This window comes from Ursus maritimus, unplaced genomic scaffold (genome assembly GCF_017311325.1).
Source record: "Ursus maritimus isolate PB19 unplaced genomic scaffold, ASM1731132v1 scaffold_16, whole genome shotgun sequence".
Classification (NCBI taxonomy): domain Eukaryota; kingdom Metazoa; phylum Chordata; class Mammalia; order Carnivora; family Ursidae; genus Ursus; species Ursus maritimus.
The window spans coordinates 17,199,932-17,217,488 of record NW_024424008.1 but is presented as its reverse complement, the minus strand read 5'-3'; the positions used below and the strand labels follow the sequence as shown (position 1 = coordinate 17,217,488).

At 36.8% G+C, this 17,557-nt stretch overlaps 1 protein-coding gene across 1 annotated transcript in view; it reads left to right on the top strand.

The window, feature by feature from the left end:
• GRM5 (glutamate metabotropic receptor 5) overlaps window positions 1-17,557 on the top strand; it is a 506,772-nt gene that overhangs the window by 418,517 nt on the left and 70,698 nt on the right. Inside the window, 2 exon segments of the mRNA XM_040630952.1 lie at window positions 1,395-1,563; window positions 7,516-7,642. Coding sequence (XP_040486886.1) covers window positions 1,395-1,563; window positions 7,516-7,642 — 296 coding nt within the window.

The following is a 17,557-nucleotide window of genomic DNA, read 5'->3' as shown; positions in this document are numbered from 1 at the left end:
TGCCACTGCTGCCAGAACCAAGGCCCTGCAAACTCCTGCAAACTCCAAACTCCTGCATCAGGAGATGTGTGAGTTGGGGTTTTGCCCAGTCTTCTTGGGAAGGTGGCCTGTCATGCTGGGATTTAGGGAAGCATGACTGGGAAAGGCAGTTGCACTGGAGCAAGGGCCAGGGCTTGGTGTAAGCAAGTTAGGTAATGAGTGGTCAGTGCTCGGCTGGTTACCACAGGTGGCTCTGTGTTTATGCTGAGGGGCAGTGCAGGGAAATGACACCTCCCAGTTCTTTCATTCCTGGAGGTGTCTCTCTGTGAATGGTGCTTCTTTAGGACAGGCTCCAAGATGAGCAGATAACCTCCCCACTGTGCGCCCCAGGCACTCTTCAGCTCACTGTTTCCATGATGCATGTATGCCGGTTATTTGCCTGCCTTTTCTACAAGAGTAGCCCCAATATCCTCCAGGTTCTCCTGGAGCCAAGCCCACTGACCTTTAGAACCCTAGACTTACAAGAACTCATGAAATTCAGGCCCTTTTGCCTTCCGAGTCAGTTGGTATGGGGATTTGTTATCCTCATGCACTCGCCTATGTGTTAGTCTGTCTTTCACCTTTCTCCTCAGCAGTGGCTCCCTCCCCACCACAGCAGCCATGACCTGTTTCTCCCAAACTGAGTCTCCACACTTCCTACCTTCCTCAGTGTGGCCAAGATCTTCTCTGTCTTTAGTTGTGGAGCTTGTTCTACCAGTCTTCAGGTTGATTTCTAGGGTATTTAGGATAATTTGATAGTTACCTAGTTGTACTTGAGGGACAAGACAAGTCTAGTATCCTCCTACTCTGCTGCCCTTTTCCAACCTCATAAATTCTTTTCTAAACATCATTCCTGAAAGTGTCTTTTATACAATGAGTTTAGCCATTGATAAAGGGAAGAAAAAAAAGGTAAGATCAGGCCCTACCCAGATTATCCCCACATTCCCTCAAGCTGAAGACAAGATTAAAGGTTTACCAAATTTGTTACTTGGTTAGTAAAGGAAAATTTTGTCATTTTATTTGAGTGGAGATAAAAACCTTTCTATCTGTTTTAGAAGCCTAACAGTGTACTTGTTTAAACTTCTTGAAGTTATTTCAAAACTGTCTGTCATCCTGCTGAGGTCAAGTCACCTTCTCACATGGGATTATCTTCTATTTCAGGTATAAGCTTGATGGTTAAAAAAAAAAGAAAAAAAAGTCCCTTAAGAGAAAGTAAAGCCAACAGACTTTTTTGCTATTCTAAGCTTAGTGTCATGGAAAATTCCAATGTCACTAATATGACAGTAGATACATTTTTGGGAAATGAAATATATTGCTTTTTCACAGCAGAAAACTTATATCCTTAGCTGAATAATCATTATATTCTTGTTCCTAAGGTATGAAATAATGAATTTCAAGGAAATGGGAAAAGATTATTTTGATTATATCAATGTTGGAAGCTGGGACAATGGAGAATTAAAAATGGATGATGATGAAGTATGGTCCAAGAAAAACAGCATCATCAGATCCGTGTGCAGTGAACCATGTGAGAAAGGCCAGATAAAGGTAAAATGGTGTCAATGTTTTTTTTAAACTTTTGTTGTAAATTCAAAAGCATTCACTATCATTGGCTATTTCTTTAAAAGAAAAAGATGTATTTGTTTATTTGAGAGAGAGAAAATGCATTGTGTTTGCATGCAGTGGAGGGGGGTTGGAAGAGCAGACAGAGAAGACGAGAAAGAGGGAAAGAATCCCAAGCAGACTCTGTGCTGAGCATGGAGTCTGATACAGGGTTCAGTCTCATGACCCTGAGATCATGACCTGAGCAGAAACCAAGAGTTGGACACTCAACCAACTGGGCCACCCAGGTGCCCCATCATTGGTTATTTCTTAAACATTCAGATATTTGTCTTTTTATATTATAAGCTTCTAATATCAGAAATTTTGTTTTGTGTTTTGTTTTGTTTTTACTTTTCTCTCATCAATTCCTTTTGATAGTATGACCCACAAAAATCTTCGTAGTAGGACTGATTGAACCAGTTGATGAGTCATGTTTGCCCACACCCTTTATACTCATGTAAGCCCTTGAAAGATGTGCTTCCTGGGGATAAATAGTTCACAGTTGGAAACCACATTAATTTCCAATTAACTTAACAAATATTTATCAAACTCCTACTAATTTAATAGTTTAACCAATGGGGCAAAAATAAGTAACACACATTTACTGCCAGAAGATTTATAGTCTAGCTGAGGAAAAATGGGCACAAATAAGCAACATCATATAAAATGCGATGACTTCATTAAGAAACAAAAACCCCCCACATGTGTATAAGTTCATATAAAAGAAAAGGAGAGATTTCTTCTAAGTAAAATATCAGACACTGGACCATGAAGAATGGATATGATTTCAGAGAGAGATGTGGAAATATGATCACTTATGTAGAAGGAACAATAATTGGAAAGATACAGAAGTAGTTGATTGAAGACTGTTCTGGAAGAAGAGTGGATAATCTAGGTTTTGTTGCTTTAAAGAGTTATTATAAAAGAGAAAGTCAAAGTGATAGATTGAAACCATATTTGTGGAGAGTTTTGAATGTCATACTAAGCAGGTTGAACTTAATTTTTATGAACCAGGAGTCAGAGTAATCTTGACGAAGATGTTGACATAAACTGGACTATAGTAGGTGAGATGCATGAATAGTTATGAAACATTACTTGTCTCAATTAAGAAGGACACTGTGATAATGGATAAGAACCCTGAATTATGGAAGAAACAGTGAGAACAGAGAGGGAGCAGGGGAGATATTTGAAAGAAATATTATATAGAGAGGTATACTCAGTTATACCTGGCTACCAATTGGATGTAGGGTTGGAGAAGAAAAAGAAGTCTAGGGGCGCCTGGGTGGCGCAGTCATTAAGTGTCTGCCTTCGGCTCAGGGTGTGATCCTGGCGTTACGGGATGGAGCCCCACATCAGGTCCTCTGCTATGAGCTTGCTTCTTCCTCTCCCACTCCCCCTGCTGTGTTCCCTCTCTCGCTGGCTGTCTCTATCTCTGTCAAATAAATAAATAAATAAATCTTTTAAAAAGAAAAAGAAAAAGAAGTCTATGACAATCAATTGTAATTTCAGTTCTTACTAACTAGAAAGTGTCGTTGTCAAGCATAGAAAAAATGGGAATGGTTTTAGAGAAAGGCAATGGGTTAGTTTGGCAGCCTGTTGGTTTTGAGATATCTAGCCAGTGACAGAAAACATTGGTCTATGATAAAGGAACAAAAAATGAGGCTGAAGATACAGATTTAGAAGTTAATTGAATAGAGCTAAAGTTGGAGCTGTTCAAGTAGATCGGTCACTGAACCTGAAAGTATACAGAGAAAATAAATGTAGACCAAGAATAGATATTGAAGATCTGCTTTGAAAGCATAAGGGAAGAAGAAAAGGTAGAGCGAGGGACAATAGAGCCAGGGAGAGATAGAGCCAGAGAGCATACTGTCATGGAAGGTGGTGGTCAGTGGAAGAGAGAGGTCAAGGAAGACAAGAACTGAGGGAAAGACAGGAAAATTGGGGTTAGCCCTTCATCTGGAGCCTTCTGGAAATAGAACTTGGAGATTAAACAGGATAGAAAGGTAACTGAGCAGAAAGAAATGTGTGGTGAAAAGCAGGTAAGGGGCAGTCCTAGTAGTTTGAGGACATTGAAAAGTTACTTTTAGACTAAGTAAGTTCTGGCCACACTTACAGGAAATAAACAGTCATGAAAAATAAACGGTCATGAAAGAAAGAATGAAGATATAATAAAAATAGAAAGAAGTTTAGTTATTGGGTATAAGGCCCTAGGGGAAGAAAAATGATATCAAAATAATTTACTCATCAAATACTTATTGAAATACTATGGTACCACATTTCAGGCAGTGTATACACCCAGAGAAGTTGGCCTTGGTCTTTTCAATCAACCTTGTGTTTACTCTGTTTGAAACATTTGAGGTGTTCATTCATTGATGATTACAAATGAAACTGAAATAATTCAATATTAATTGTAAGATCTTCAAGAGGTAGTTCTGAAGATTTGGTAAGCATAAGACCAGAAAGAAGAAAGACAAGGTAAATAAATATAAATATAATTTTTTTAGTATCTGCTAAATGGCACAGTAGTTTATGGAGTAGCTAAAAATTTCTTATGTTTTGTTATGATACACAACAGGGTTAGTAAACCACAGCCCATGTGCCAAATCCAACCTTGCTGCTTGGTTTTGTAAATAAAGTTTTATTGAGGGGCACCTGCGTGGCTCAGTCAGTTTAAGTGTCTGACTCTTGATTTCAGCTCAGGGCTGATCTTAGGGTCCTGGGATCAAGCCCACATCAGGCTCCATGCTCAGTGGGGAGTCTGCTTGAGATTCTCTCTCTCTCTCCCTTTGCCCCCCCATTCATGTGCATGTGCACGCTCTCTCTCTCAAATAAATAAATAAATAAATAAATCTTTTAAAAAATTGAAGTACACAAGGCTCATTTGTTTATATATTGTCTATGCCTGCTTTCATGCTATAATAAATTGAGTTGAAAAGTTGAGTTGCAATAGAGACTGCCTGGACAACAAAGCCAAAAATATTTACTATTTGGTCTTTTGCAGAAAAAGTTTGCAAACACTTAATATTCAGTGACAGTCTGCATCTTGCCCAGTCATCTTGAAATTAGACTCTGTATGTGAAATGTTTTTTAGATTCATTCGGAATATCGATTGTTCATAATTTCCATTTCCTCCTGTAGAAAGATAAGCCTGTGTAAATTACTACATGGATGTTATTCGTTTTGACCTTTCACAGCAAGACAGTTTGAACTGTAACTTCAAAATGCTGAATGGCTGATTTGGGGATTTTTTTATATATCTTTTTCTACCTCATTCTGCTGTGAAAAAATTACATCATGGGAAGAATTTGACTCCCTAGTATCATATTTTTAATACTAGCTAATCTGTAATGTTTATTTAGTCTTTTTTGATCCCAAATTTTATTTTCCTAACCGTATATCATTTTCACTCTATTAAATACACAGTAGACAACATTTTCTTAATATGGTTTAAGGATGTCATTGAGCAATTTCATTAAAGATGTCAACACCTCATGCCATTTTTCAGATTTGTTAACTTAGTGTCCATGGAAGTACACTTGATCTAGCAAAGGTTCAAATGTGTTACATATTATTATTCATAAAGAAAGCAGCACTACTTCCAGGGTTTTCAAAAAGAATGGGAATCACTATGTAACAGAATTATCACTACCCCTTATACTCAAAATGAATGTGAAACAGAACGTATATATCAAATGAGAAAAAGTTTTAAAAAATCAAACCTAAATGATCAGAAACAGACATATAGAGCTGTCACCAGATTAAACAAACAAACAAACAAAAAAAGACTATAATATTGGAATTATTTTTGGAAAAGGAAATGATCTTATTTTGGTAAAAAAAAACAAAAACTGAAATTTTACACACCAGTGCAAACTAAAGCATGGAAGTGAGTATATTTTTAGGAGGAAGAATGCAACTGCTTTTGTTTGCCATGCCCTGATAAGAAAGAAAATCCTTCAGTATTTCAAATGCTTGCTTGCATTACAAAATCTAGTAATTGTCCAACAGTAGTTTTACCAAGTGTGGTTGAAATTACCTTAAAATCAAATTTACTTCTCTCTATAAATATTTATATGTACATTACTAATAAAACAGTTAACATTTTTAGAGTGTCCTACAGTTTACAAATCACTATAATATTTTAATCCTTGGGAAAGCCTATAAAGCTAGATATTATTTAAAAACATTCGTCTTGGTATGAAGAAACAGGATCAGCTGGGGGACTGTTCAAAGCTGCACAACTATTTATTTAGTGGCTACAAGAAAGACTAGAATCCTGTGCCTCTTGATTCTCAAGGCCAGGACTCTTCCTACTATATTTTTCAAAATATCATGAACTCTATCTTTATTGTTTTTAGGTTTTATTTTAATTCCAGTTAGTTATACATACAGCATTATATTAGTTTCAGGTATACAATATAGTAATTCAGCACTTCCCTACATCACCAGGTGCTCATCATGACAAGTGCACTCCTAATCCCCATCACCTATTTCACCCATCCCCTCACCTGTGCCTTTATATAGACCAATAAAGCTCAGGGTTTATGAGCATGAGCCTTGAAGTCCAATGGCTATTTACCGTATGTGTTATGTAAGCTCATTACACCTAGGTTCTCTCCCCTTAAAAAAAAAGAACAAAATAAAACCAACCACCTTAAACAGAGCCACTCTAATGTTTTAATGAGATAACAGTGTACTGCCAGCATACAGAAAACAGCCAATAAGTATTATTATGAAGAGTACTTTAGGTAGATTAAGCAAGTCTAATTAGCAACTCTGCCTCACTTATCTGGTTATTTCAAGAAAAGGACGATTCAGACCTTTTCATCATCATTCTCTCCTTGTGTGGTTGCAGTGTCAAGAGCCAGCAAAAGGGATAGAAAATATAAAGAAAGAGGTGCCAGATTACAACTGTATATGGCTATCAATATCTAGATGTTGTTACTATAGAAGGTCAGTAATAGAGTCAGGATGGAGGACGAGGAATATATGGTATAATCATCGCTGTGTCTGGTTATTGCTGGTGATTAATCAGAGTTTTAATTATTTATAGGAATGTTTAATGAATGCTGTCTCTATTCCACAGAGGCTATTCATGCACCAGTGGCGGAAAAAAATAAAAGACATCCATTTCTAAAGAATAACATCTGGGACTCCTTCAACTGTTAAATTATTTCAATTATATCCTATTGCCTTAAAAAATCTAACAGATGAAGGGGTATATAATAGTCTCAATGACCTTATCCACCGACATCCCAAGCAAATCAAAGCTACTAGAATAGGAAGGAATGAGCTGTGAGTTATTGAACCAGATTTTCAGTAGAAACAGAGACCAAAAGATGAACTCCATAAAAAAAAGTCATGTTTTACCTCTTAATTCAGTAGAAATTCCTAATGATTTTTAATCAATATGGGTAGATTTTTGAACTGTAGCAGGTATATGATGTTTTTTGCTAAAAATTATTCAACTAGTGGAGGGAAGCCAAGGTAAATTTGAAGAGTAAAAGTTCTTAGTTTTAGGGAAAGACAGACACAGACTTTGGGGAAAATTCAGTTACATACATACATACATACGTAAATGAATGTATTTATATATGAGCACAAACACAGGCACTTAATTAAATATAGACATCTAAAGCTAAGTATCCAAAGATTTGCATTTAATTTAATTCCAGACCCTGTCAACAACTAATTTTTGATGTGGACTGATAGCTTAAACTCAGCTTCAGCTTCTTTGATTATAAAATGAGAATATTAATGCTTACGTTGCCTATCTGATAACATCTGAAATAACTTATGTGAAAGCCATTTCTGCTTTGCAAAGCAGCATATTTGAATAATGGATTGCTGGATTTTTATTTGTACAAAAATAATCAAAATTTTAAATATTTACCTTAGGTGATCCGGAAGGGAGAAGTCAGCTGTTGTTGGACCTGTACACCCTGTAAAGAGAATGAGTATGTCTTTGATGAGTACACCTGCAAGGCGTGCCAGCTAGGGTCATGGCCCACTGATGACCTTACAGGTATATGTATCACAATGTCAGCGTAGGTATATGACTCAAAAATGAACTGCAAAAGGATGCAGGCATGGATGGAAGGGGTCACACCTCCAAGTATTTCTCATCTTGGTGGTCTTGTTCATGTGACAAAGAATTCCCTTAGGGACAGAAGCCTTCCCAATGCCTGGGCTAACCATGAAAATCTTTATATTTCAGGGAGAGATTGGTCAATATTCCTGCCCTCACCCCCAAAGTAGATCAGAATTCCTAGGTTTTCTACTGGATGTTTTCAGCCCATCCTCAGACTATTCCCAGAAGGTCCTAAGCAGGGTCCCAGTTAACCATCATTTGAGGTGGAGAGGGAGAGCTATTTGCCAGGAAAAGACTAAAATATGTCATGACATATCCAAAAGCAAAAAAAGTAGCACAGAGTTGGGTGGAAGTTGGTCTAAAACTTTGCTACTCTTAGTACTTTTCCTTAGTCTAAACCAGGAAGCTCTAACTAATGAGTTTTTGAAGAATGTTAGCACAGGGTAAAACTCATCTCAGCTTGGTTTTTTGTTTTTGCTGTTCTTGTTTGTTTTGTTTGTTTGGCTTTTGTGTTGTTTTGGTTTGGGTTCTTTTTTTCTCCCAAACATGTAAAAGAATATGTCATTGTGTTCTCAAGATTATATTTCACAGCTATTTCTAATTTTTACAATATAAAAACAGAATATAATACCTTTCATCTTTCCTTCCAATTTTTTCTTTTTTTTTTTTTAAGATTTTATTTATTTATCTGACAGAGATAGAGACAGCCAGCGAGAGAGGGAACACAAGCAGGGGGAGTGGGAGAGGAAGAAGCAGGCTCATAGCGGAGGAGCCTGATATGGGGCTCAATCCCATAACGCCGGGATCACGCCCTGAGCCGAAGGCAGAAGCTTAACCGCTGTGCCACGCAGGTGCCCCTCCTTCCAATTTTTTCAATAAACATTTATCAAATGCATATTACAAGCTTATTTGCCTACCATTGAAATAAATATCTAGAAATAAAGATGCAATGTCTATCTTAAAGAAGATAGCTTATCTTTAATAAGGGGGAGCCTGGATGATTCAGTCAGTTAAGCGGCTGACTCTTGATTTTGGCTCAGGTTGGGATCTCAGGGTCCTTGGATTTCACGCTCAGTGGGGAGTCTGATTAAGGATTCTCTCTCTTCCTCTTCTTCTGCCCTTCCCCCCCTAAAATAAATAAATCTTTAAAAAAAAAGAAGTTAATAAGGGAGGCAAAAAGGTAAAAATATGAAATATGAATTAATTAATTTAACAAGCTCCTTAGTTTGAGCAGAAAATATAATAGAAACTGGAAATATAAAATATAGTCAAATTTTTCAAGAAACTTATAATCTAGTGGGAGAAAAGCATATAAATGGTAACAACACAGTGTACTGAGTGCTGCAGATAGATAAGAAATGAACAAAAGTATTATGGAAGAATGAAGGAGGACATGCTTAACATGCAAAATTCAAGAACATTTAATGTTGAGGCATAATCTCATCTCACTTTTTAAAAAGTGAAGAAGTTCATATTAGAAGGAGTGTGCAACTCTTCTCTATTCCTGGCCACATCCAGGCACCTGTCAAGCCTGGCTATTTGAATTGCTAAATGTTCTTATTCTCTCCTTTCCATTTGTACAACTCTTCCCTTGACTGGGTTCTCATCTTCTCACATTTGAGCATTGCAGTAATTTCCCAGTGTATTTCCGTATTCCCAAATGTATGCCATTTGTCTCTAAGTCTACTTTTTATCTTGCTGCTGGATAATGTATCCACAATACAGATTTGTCCCTTTTGCTTCATTGCTCAACACTTACCAGCATTTCCATATCTCTACTGGATATATTTCGAGTTTTCCTTTTTTTTTCTTTTCTTATAATAATTTTTTATTATGTTATGTTAGTCGCCATACAATACATCCTTAGTTTTTGATGTAGTGTTTCATGATTCATTACTTGCGTATAACATCCAGTGCTCCATGTGATATGTGCCCTCCTTAATACCCATCACCGGCCTATCCCAATCCCCCACCTCCCTCCCCTCTGAAGCCCTCACTTTGTTTCCCAGAGTCTATAGTTTCTCATGGTTCATTCCCCCCTCTGTTTACCTCCCCCTTCATTCTTCCCTTCCTTCTCCTACCAATCTTCCTGCTATTTCTTAGGTTCCATAAATGAGTGAAACCATATGATAATTGTCTTTCTCTGTTTGACTTATTTCACTTAGCATAATCTCCTCCAGTCCCGTCCATTTTGCTGCAAATGTTGGGTAATCGTTCTTTATGATGGCTGAGTAATATTCCATTGTATATATGGACCACATCGTCTTAATCCAGTCATCTGTTGAAGGGCATCTCGGCTCCTTCCTATTGTGGACAATGCTGCTATTGGGGTGCATATGACCCAAATTAATAAAATTATGAATGAAAGGGGAGACATCATGACCAACACGAATGAAATAGGAAGGATCATTAGAAACTTTTATCAACAACTTTATGCCAATAAATTAAACAACCAGGAAGAAATGGATGCCTTCCTGGAAACCTATAAACTACCAAGACTGAAACAGGAAGAAATTGACTATTTAAACAGACAGATTAATTACAAAGAGATTGAAGCAGTGATCAAAAACCTCCCCAAAAACAAGAGTCCAGGACCTGACGGATTCCCCAGGGAATTCTACCAAACATTCAAAGAAGAAATAATACCTATTCTCCTGAAGCTGTTTCAAAAAATAGAAACAGAAGGAAAACTATCCAACTCATTCTATGAGGCCAGTATTACCTTCATCCCCAAACCAGGCAAAGACCCCATCAAAAAGAGAATCACAGACCGATTTCCCTGATGAATATCGATGCCAAACTTCTCAACAAGATCCTAGCTAATAGGATCCAACGGTACATTAAAAGGATTATCCATCAAGACCAAGTGGGATTCATCCCTGTGATGCAAGGGTGGTCCAACATTTGCAAATCGATCAGTGTGATAGATCATATCAACAAGAAAAGAGTCAAGAACCATATGATCCTCTCAATTGATGCAGAAAAAGCATTTGACAAAATACAGCATCCTTTCCTGATTAAAACCCTTCAGAGTGTAGGGATAGAGGGTACATTCCTCAATTTCATAAAAACCAAGTTTTTCAACATGGCATACAAAATTCCCTCTCATCCCCGCCCTCCTATAATCTTTCTAGTTTCAGTCACTACCACTTATCAACTCTCATTTTACCTTCTGGCATCAAGGGCTGTTTATAATTCATTATATACACCCAATGCTACTTTATTCCTCCATGTCAATACCTGTGTTATCTTCTCTGCTTGGAAGGCACTTACTCCTCTTTACTTGAGTAACTCTGGCTTATCCTTTCTTACTCTGTTCAAATGTCACTTTCTCTATGAAATCTTTTTTTATGTACTTAGACTGAGAAGCCCCCTATTCTGTATTTCTAAAGTAAATTCTGCTTCCCTCTTTACATCAGTTTTCAAACTGGATTTTAATGGCCTTTATCTTTATCTTCCTTTCTTACTGAATCATTAGTTTCTCAGGTACATAACTCTATCTCAATCATATTTGCATTCCCAGCATCTGACATGATGTCTTGCACAGAGCAGGCACTCAGTCAATGTATGTCAACCAGCAGGAAAATTATGGGGAGTGTAACAAATGAAGATGAAAGTATGTATTAGGGCCATCCTATGAAGACAGCCTTTAACTAAAGAGTTTGGACTTTATCCTATAGGCAGTGTAGGGCCAGTGGAGGTTTTCAAGCAGAAGAATGAAATGCTTTTCCTCTGGCTACGTGCATACAAGTGAGTTGGTTTGTATGTGGCAGTAGGGGAGGAGAAGGTGCGGGCAATAAATGCCAAACTTGGAAAGGTCTCCACATTGATATTATGTGAAATTTAACCTTTAATTGAGATCTACGGCATTTTTCCAAGGAGCCTGTAGCTCTTTGTGACCCTATCTCACTGACTCTGATGCAATGTCATCAGAGCACTTGGGGCTGCTCTGTAGCCAGAAGACTACTCTGCTGGCTTCAGCACACCACAGAGATGGGGCTAGCTTCAGGGAAAATTTTAAGTCTTCCTTCTACCCACTTGGCTTATAGTTACCCTACTTCAGCCCTATAACATGATAGCTCAGGTCACCTCTCTGTCAGTACCCTCATTGTGATAATAGATAGCAACTACACATACATGTATGCTTTCTACGTGTCAGGAACTGTTTGAAGCATCTTACAAATGTTAATTTATTTAATCCCAACACAATTCTATAAGAATGGTAGCATGGTCAAGAGATCTGAGCCTACAACAATTGAATAATTATTTAGAAAAACAACTAGAGGTGACAATCAACTGACATTAATGTCTATCTATATTTTCATCCATGTATCTGTATAGTTGTATATATTCATATGATAGATGGCTGAAATGAAGATGACTCACTGGTAGGAAAAAATGTTTGTGAGTGCTGGGATTATGGGTGACTTTCTCATATACATACATTTGTACATATGTGTGTGTATAAACATATATGCATATAATATTGGATTATGTTATAAGAATATATTTCCACCAATAAGTCTATTAAAATAAATTTTAAGCTAGCCATATTCTTAATAGCTATCATAAATTGGCAGGAACCAGAAATTAGGAAAAGAGAGAAAGAGAATCTGGCATGAAAACCAGGAAGAAGAAGGGGAAAAAAGGAGATTTAAAAATGGAGGATGAGGGAGGGCAGAATACAGGTAATGTCCCTAATCCAACTTATTTTCATTGAGACAGCAAGTCATTATTCTTTGTCTAACACTCTTCAGATGTCTGTGTTAGCCGGGAAAAGGATAAATGGGATCCCTGCCCTCAAAGAGATGATCATCCTAAATATTGATAGAGAACAGTGAGAGGTTGAGTGTTAATAACAGAGAGCACCCAAGGGCATAGGATCCTACATCAGTGTAAGCAACTTAGATGAGTTTTAAGTTTGCCTCGTCCATGAACACTGGACATGCAAGAGTTAAAGGAAAGGTGGAAGTTGGCCAAACTAAAATGAAAGAGAAGAGTGTTTGGGGCATAGAATACAAGAACTGAGGAAGAACAGAGACTATGGGGTGGAGGGAATGAGACAGGCAAGCGAGGCAGAGGCCAATTCTTGGAGGGCTTTGTAAGCCATGGTAAATAGTTTGAAGTTTGTTCTAAGGGAAATTAAAAATCATTATTGAATCATTAGTCATTTGTTCAAAAAATATATACCTAGCACTTCCTCTGCCCCAGGCAATATTCTAAAGGCTGAAAATATTTCCATGACTAAAACATAAAATTCTCCACCCTTTGATGTTTACATTCTAGTGGAAAGAATAGTTTGGAACAAGGCAATTATCATCTCCAGGATTGTCCAAAAACTGAATAAGAAAGTTAATGCATACATAGTGGACTGCTCTATAAATATTAATCAAGTAGTTGCAACATAAAGAGTGAATATTGTTTAAAAAGATTATTTCAGAACAGTGATTTTTTCTGGAGAGAGAGAAGGGAGGGAGTCAGATGGGAGTTACAAAAGAGGTTTTAATTTTGTCTGTAAACTGTGTGTGTGTAATTTGAAATAATTATGACAAAATATCACCATTTGTTAAATCTGGGTTTTTTATGTTTGTTCTATAATTCCCAGCATGTTTACAATCTTTAGAAGTTAAAATACTCATACTATTTGAGCTATTCAAATATTGAATACTGAAAGATACAATTTAAAAATAAAGATTAAAATGGGGATTTTAAAAGGAGGATAAGAGAAAAACCACAATAATGAAATTTTGCAAATCACAATGTGAATCTGTGTTTTGGACTATGATGATGTGGTGGGAAAAAAGCAACAGAGAAGTCTGATTAGGAATTAAAATCAAAAGGAGAAGGTAATTGTTCCCTGACAGAAGAATGCAACTGCAATCTAATCAAATTTGAGCAAGGAAGGAGGGAAAAATAGTGGAAAGCAACAATTGGGGTTCAGTATTCACAGAATTCCTTAAAAGCTTCTGCCAAGACAACTTTTTCATTGCACACCATTCCCCATCAGATAAATGCAAAAACTGTCCTAGAAAGAATCTTTCATTTGTTTCTCTCAAAGAATTTGGGATGGGTTAAAAGTAGCAGATCTTTGGCTCCTCTGTCTAAAGCCAAAGCCACCGGAAACCCTTTCAGGTGGACTTGCCAAGTCTGGCAATCTTCAAACAAACCTAACTGAAAGGAAAAAGCAAAAACAAAATGACTTTCCAGAAAGTAACTCAATAAGAAGCTTTATGACAGGAAGTTAGAATGATTTCCTGCTTTTCACTTATAAGGAAATGTATCTTATTTATTTTCAATGCAGAGCTGTAAAATAGAAGGAAGGCAGGGCATATCAACATTTTAATGTCAGTAGGAACATTCTCTCGGAAGTTTCTTTGGTTCCCTGAGTTACCTAATTGCTTTGGAGGTTGGAACTTTTGTATCTTCATTAAGGGAGAAAAAGAGAGGAGAGTCAAACAAAAGAGAGTTGGTGGGAACCTGGGAAGGATTGGAGGATGAGCTCCAAGGGGACTAGCCACGCAAGTTTTATAACTCTGGCATTTCAGTTACTCTCTTCCTACAAATAATCACTTCATTTGTGTTCCTCAGTTTGTCCCACTTTCCTTGGGACTTTTTTTTTTTTTTGCCTTTTAACAAATAAGTACATTTTAAAAAAAACAGGGAAGATTGATTTTCCTTACCAATAATTTTAACTATCTTAAGCATTATCCTTTTGAATCCTATGAGGTAAATATTACTGTTTTATAATTGAGTTAATTAAGACCCAGGAAGATTCTGTAAATTGTTCAAACTAGTGACTAACTGACAAAGCTAGTGGAAAATCAAACCTAAGTACTGTACTATTTTATGCTACACCACCTTCCTTTCTCCACCATCACATTTTGGAGTCCCATATTATCCAGAAATTATAGAAAAGAAAAAAATTCCACTTTCAAGCTGGTCACATGTTAATTATCTCCAAGTTACTGTGATATTTTCATTTCAAATGTGCTTAAAATATGCTGCCTGTTTATTACAATTCAATTTGGATGAGGAAAGGGGTAGAAAATCCTTGCCATGTATTAAATATTATTTGCTTCTGATTCTTTAGGGGAGATCTGTTAGGAGTTTAGTTGAGAAATCAGTTTATTTTTATCATTATGATTATAATAAATAGTTCCTGTTAATATTAAATACAGAACAGGTTTTCATAAATGGTAACCTCTAGTTTCTTGGCTTCTAGGTTAGGTAGTAATTTGAATAGGAACATATGTTATACCAGCTGGTTATTCTACCATTCATTCAACAAAAGTTCTTTTATCAAGTTTCTACACTGCTGTTAACTGTGCAAAGTTCTATCGATAGAGATGTAAATGGAAGGTGCCTGGCATTCTATTTATATAGAATCAAATGTCTATAACAGAAGAGGGCTGACTTAAAGAAGTAATTGTATTAAGAGTATAACCTATGATATATGCTATAAATGAACCATATGCCAGGTTCACTGGTGACACAGAGGGTAGTAGTCATGAGTGAATAATTCAATAATTCAACTAGGTGCAAACATAGCACTGGGCACTGGACATACAGTGATCATGAAGACACAGATCCTACCCTCAAGTATCCCAGGGCCTGAGCAGACAAATGTACTAATAAAAAAGCAATTTCACTGTAATTTATTAAGTATGTCCAGCACATAGCAGAAATTGATTTAATGTTTGTCCATTGAAAGAATACAAGAGAGAAGAGGAAATAGGATGAATGAATAAACGAAAGAAAGGAATAAAGGAGGAAATAAAAGTATTAGAATGAGAGTAAGTAGGGATTACTATAGGAGCATTGAGAATAGAAAATTAACCAGGTCTTGGCAGTTTCGTGGTACCTTCTGGAAGGAAATGGAATCAGTGAATGTGAAATGAGAAGCTAACCAGGTAAAAGGGAGAGGAATTTTCAAACAGAAAAGACCCTGAGGAATGTTACAGCATGTCATATCTAGGAATGTATGTGTCTGAAAATATTTTTTCCAATATCACAAAGCTATTCAGGAGCAAGCGAAGCACTATTTCACATTCACCTTTTTAACAAAGCTGTTATTATGGGGACTACCCCCTTCTTTCTCTTTTTTTAAAGATTTTATTTATTTATTTGAGAAGGCACAAATGCAGGGGGGGAAGGGCAGAGGAAGAAACAGTCTCCCCACTGAGCAGGGAGCCTGACTCAGGTAACTGAGTCAAAGGCAGATGCTTAACCAACTGAGCCATCCAAGTGCCCAGGGATTATCCTTTTCTAAAGACCAAACATCATAATGGTGACCAGGTGACCAGACTACTTTGTTTAACAATGGAATTCCCAGGTCGCTAAGCACTTTCTAGATTTTCCTGAAGTTTGCTACATAAACACCAATATAATCTCAGGAAGGTGAATTTATGACAAATGTAGTTTTAAAAATGCAGATGAGAATTTTGACTGTGTGCATGACATGTCTGCAACAATTCATCTTTATTATCTTCCAAGGGCATAGTGGTTTAAATCAAAAGGCTTTGGAGTCAGACATATCCATGTTCAAATCTATACCCCGCCAGTGATTCATTGTGTGACTTCATGAAAATAAATTTCCTTCTCCGAGCTTCAACTTCTTACATAAAATGAAGGTAATAGTAGTAACTAGTTCACAGAATTATTAGAGAGATGAAATAGTGTGCAAGGAGTTTAGTACCTGTTACCAGTTCAATTGTATTATCAGTCTAGTGTTAATAAAATTTAAAAAATATATAGTGATGAGAAATGAATATAGAAATTGATTAAAGATGAATGAATGAAAAAATCTGGAGAAAGTTCCAACCTCTCTCTATTGAGTGTCTTCCACATTTGCCAGTAAGATCCTTTAAATCAATGTCTATCTAGCCCAGTGAATGGCACAGAATAGGCATTGAATTTTTATCTGTTGAACTATCTATGAATGTTCATAATGAACATTTCTTTTAGGGTCACTCAGATGCTCTTCTTAGGCCTTCTGATTATAAATGAATGGATTGTGCAGGTTAATAGTGATCTGGAAACCCCAGAAAAGTAGTCATGAGCCATAACAATACTAAAATGCACTTGGGGCTTGAACTCACAACCCTGAGACCAAAGACCTAAGAGGAGATCAAGAGTCGGCTGCTCAACCGACTGAGCCACCCAGGCACCCCCCCTCTTTTTAAAATCACTCTCCGTAATCAAGAATTTTCTGGTTTCATTGAAGGCATCATTATCCACTTACGCTATTTTTCTCAATCACAAGAGGAAAAAGATTTTTTTAATTTTTCCCAAAAGGGATCTAGCATCTATTGACCTCAGTATTTTTACATTTATATCCAGCTATGTGTTTGAACTAAAGTTAAGGATAAAGTTTTGGAGTGTCCCAAGGCTTAATCTTTTCTATCTACACTTGCTTCATTGGTGATCTTACCCAGTCTCATGTTATTGTTCTTAGTTATATATTGAAGAAATTTCTGAATTTAAATATATAGCCCAGACATCTCATCTGATCTCCAAACTTGAATATTCAACTGCCTCCCTGACATATTTATTTGAATGTCTAATAGAGATCTCAAATTTTACACTTCCAAAGATGCAAACCAGGTCTTTACCTTCCTGATCCCCAAGGCTGCTCTATCTGTAGCATTCTATATTTCACTTGATGGCAAATCCATTCTTTCAGAAGCTCAAGCTAATCACTTTGGAATCACCTTTGATTCCTCTCAGATCCTTTAATCAGTCAACCAGGAAATCCCACTGACTCTTCAAGCAGAATTCTACCACTTCTCACTACCTCCACTGTAAGAACCCTGGTCCTAGTAATCATCATTAATTACCTCTACTACTGAA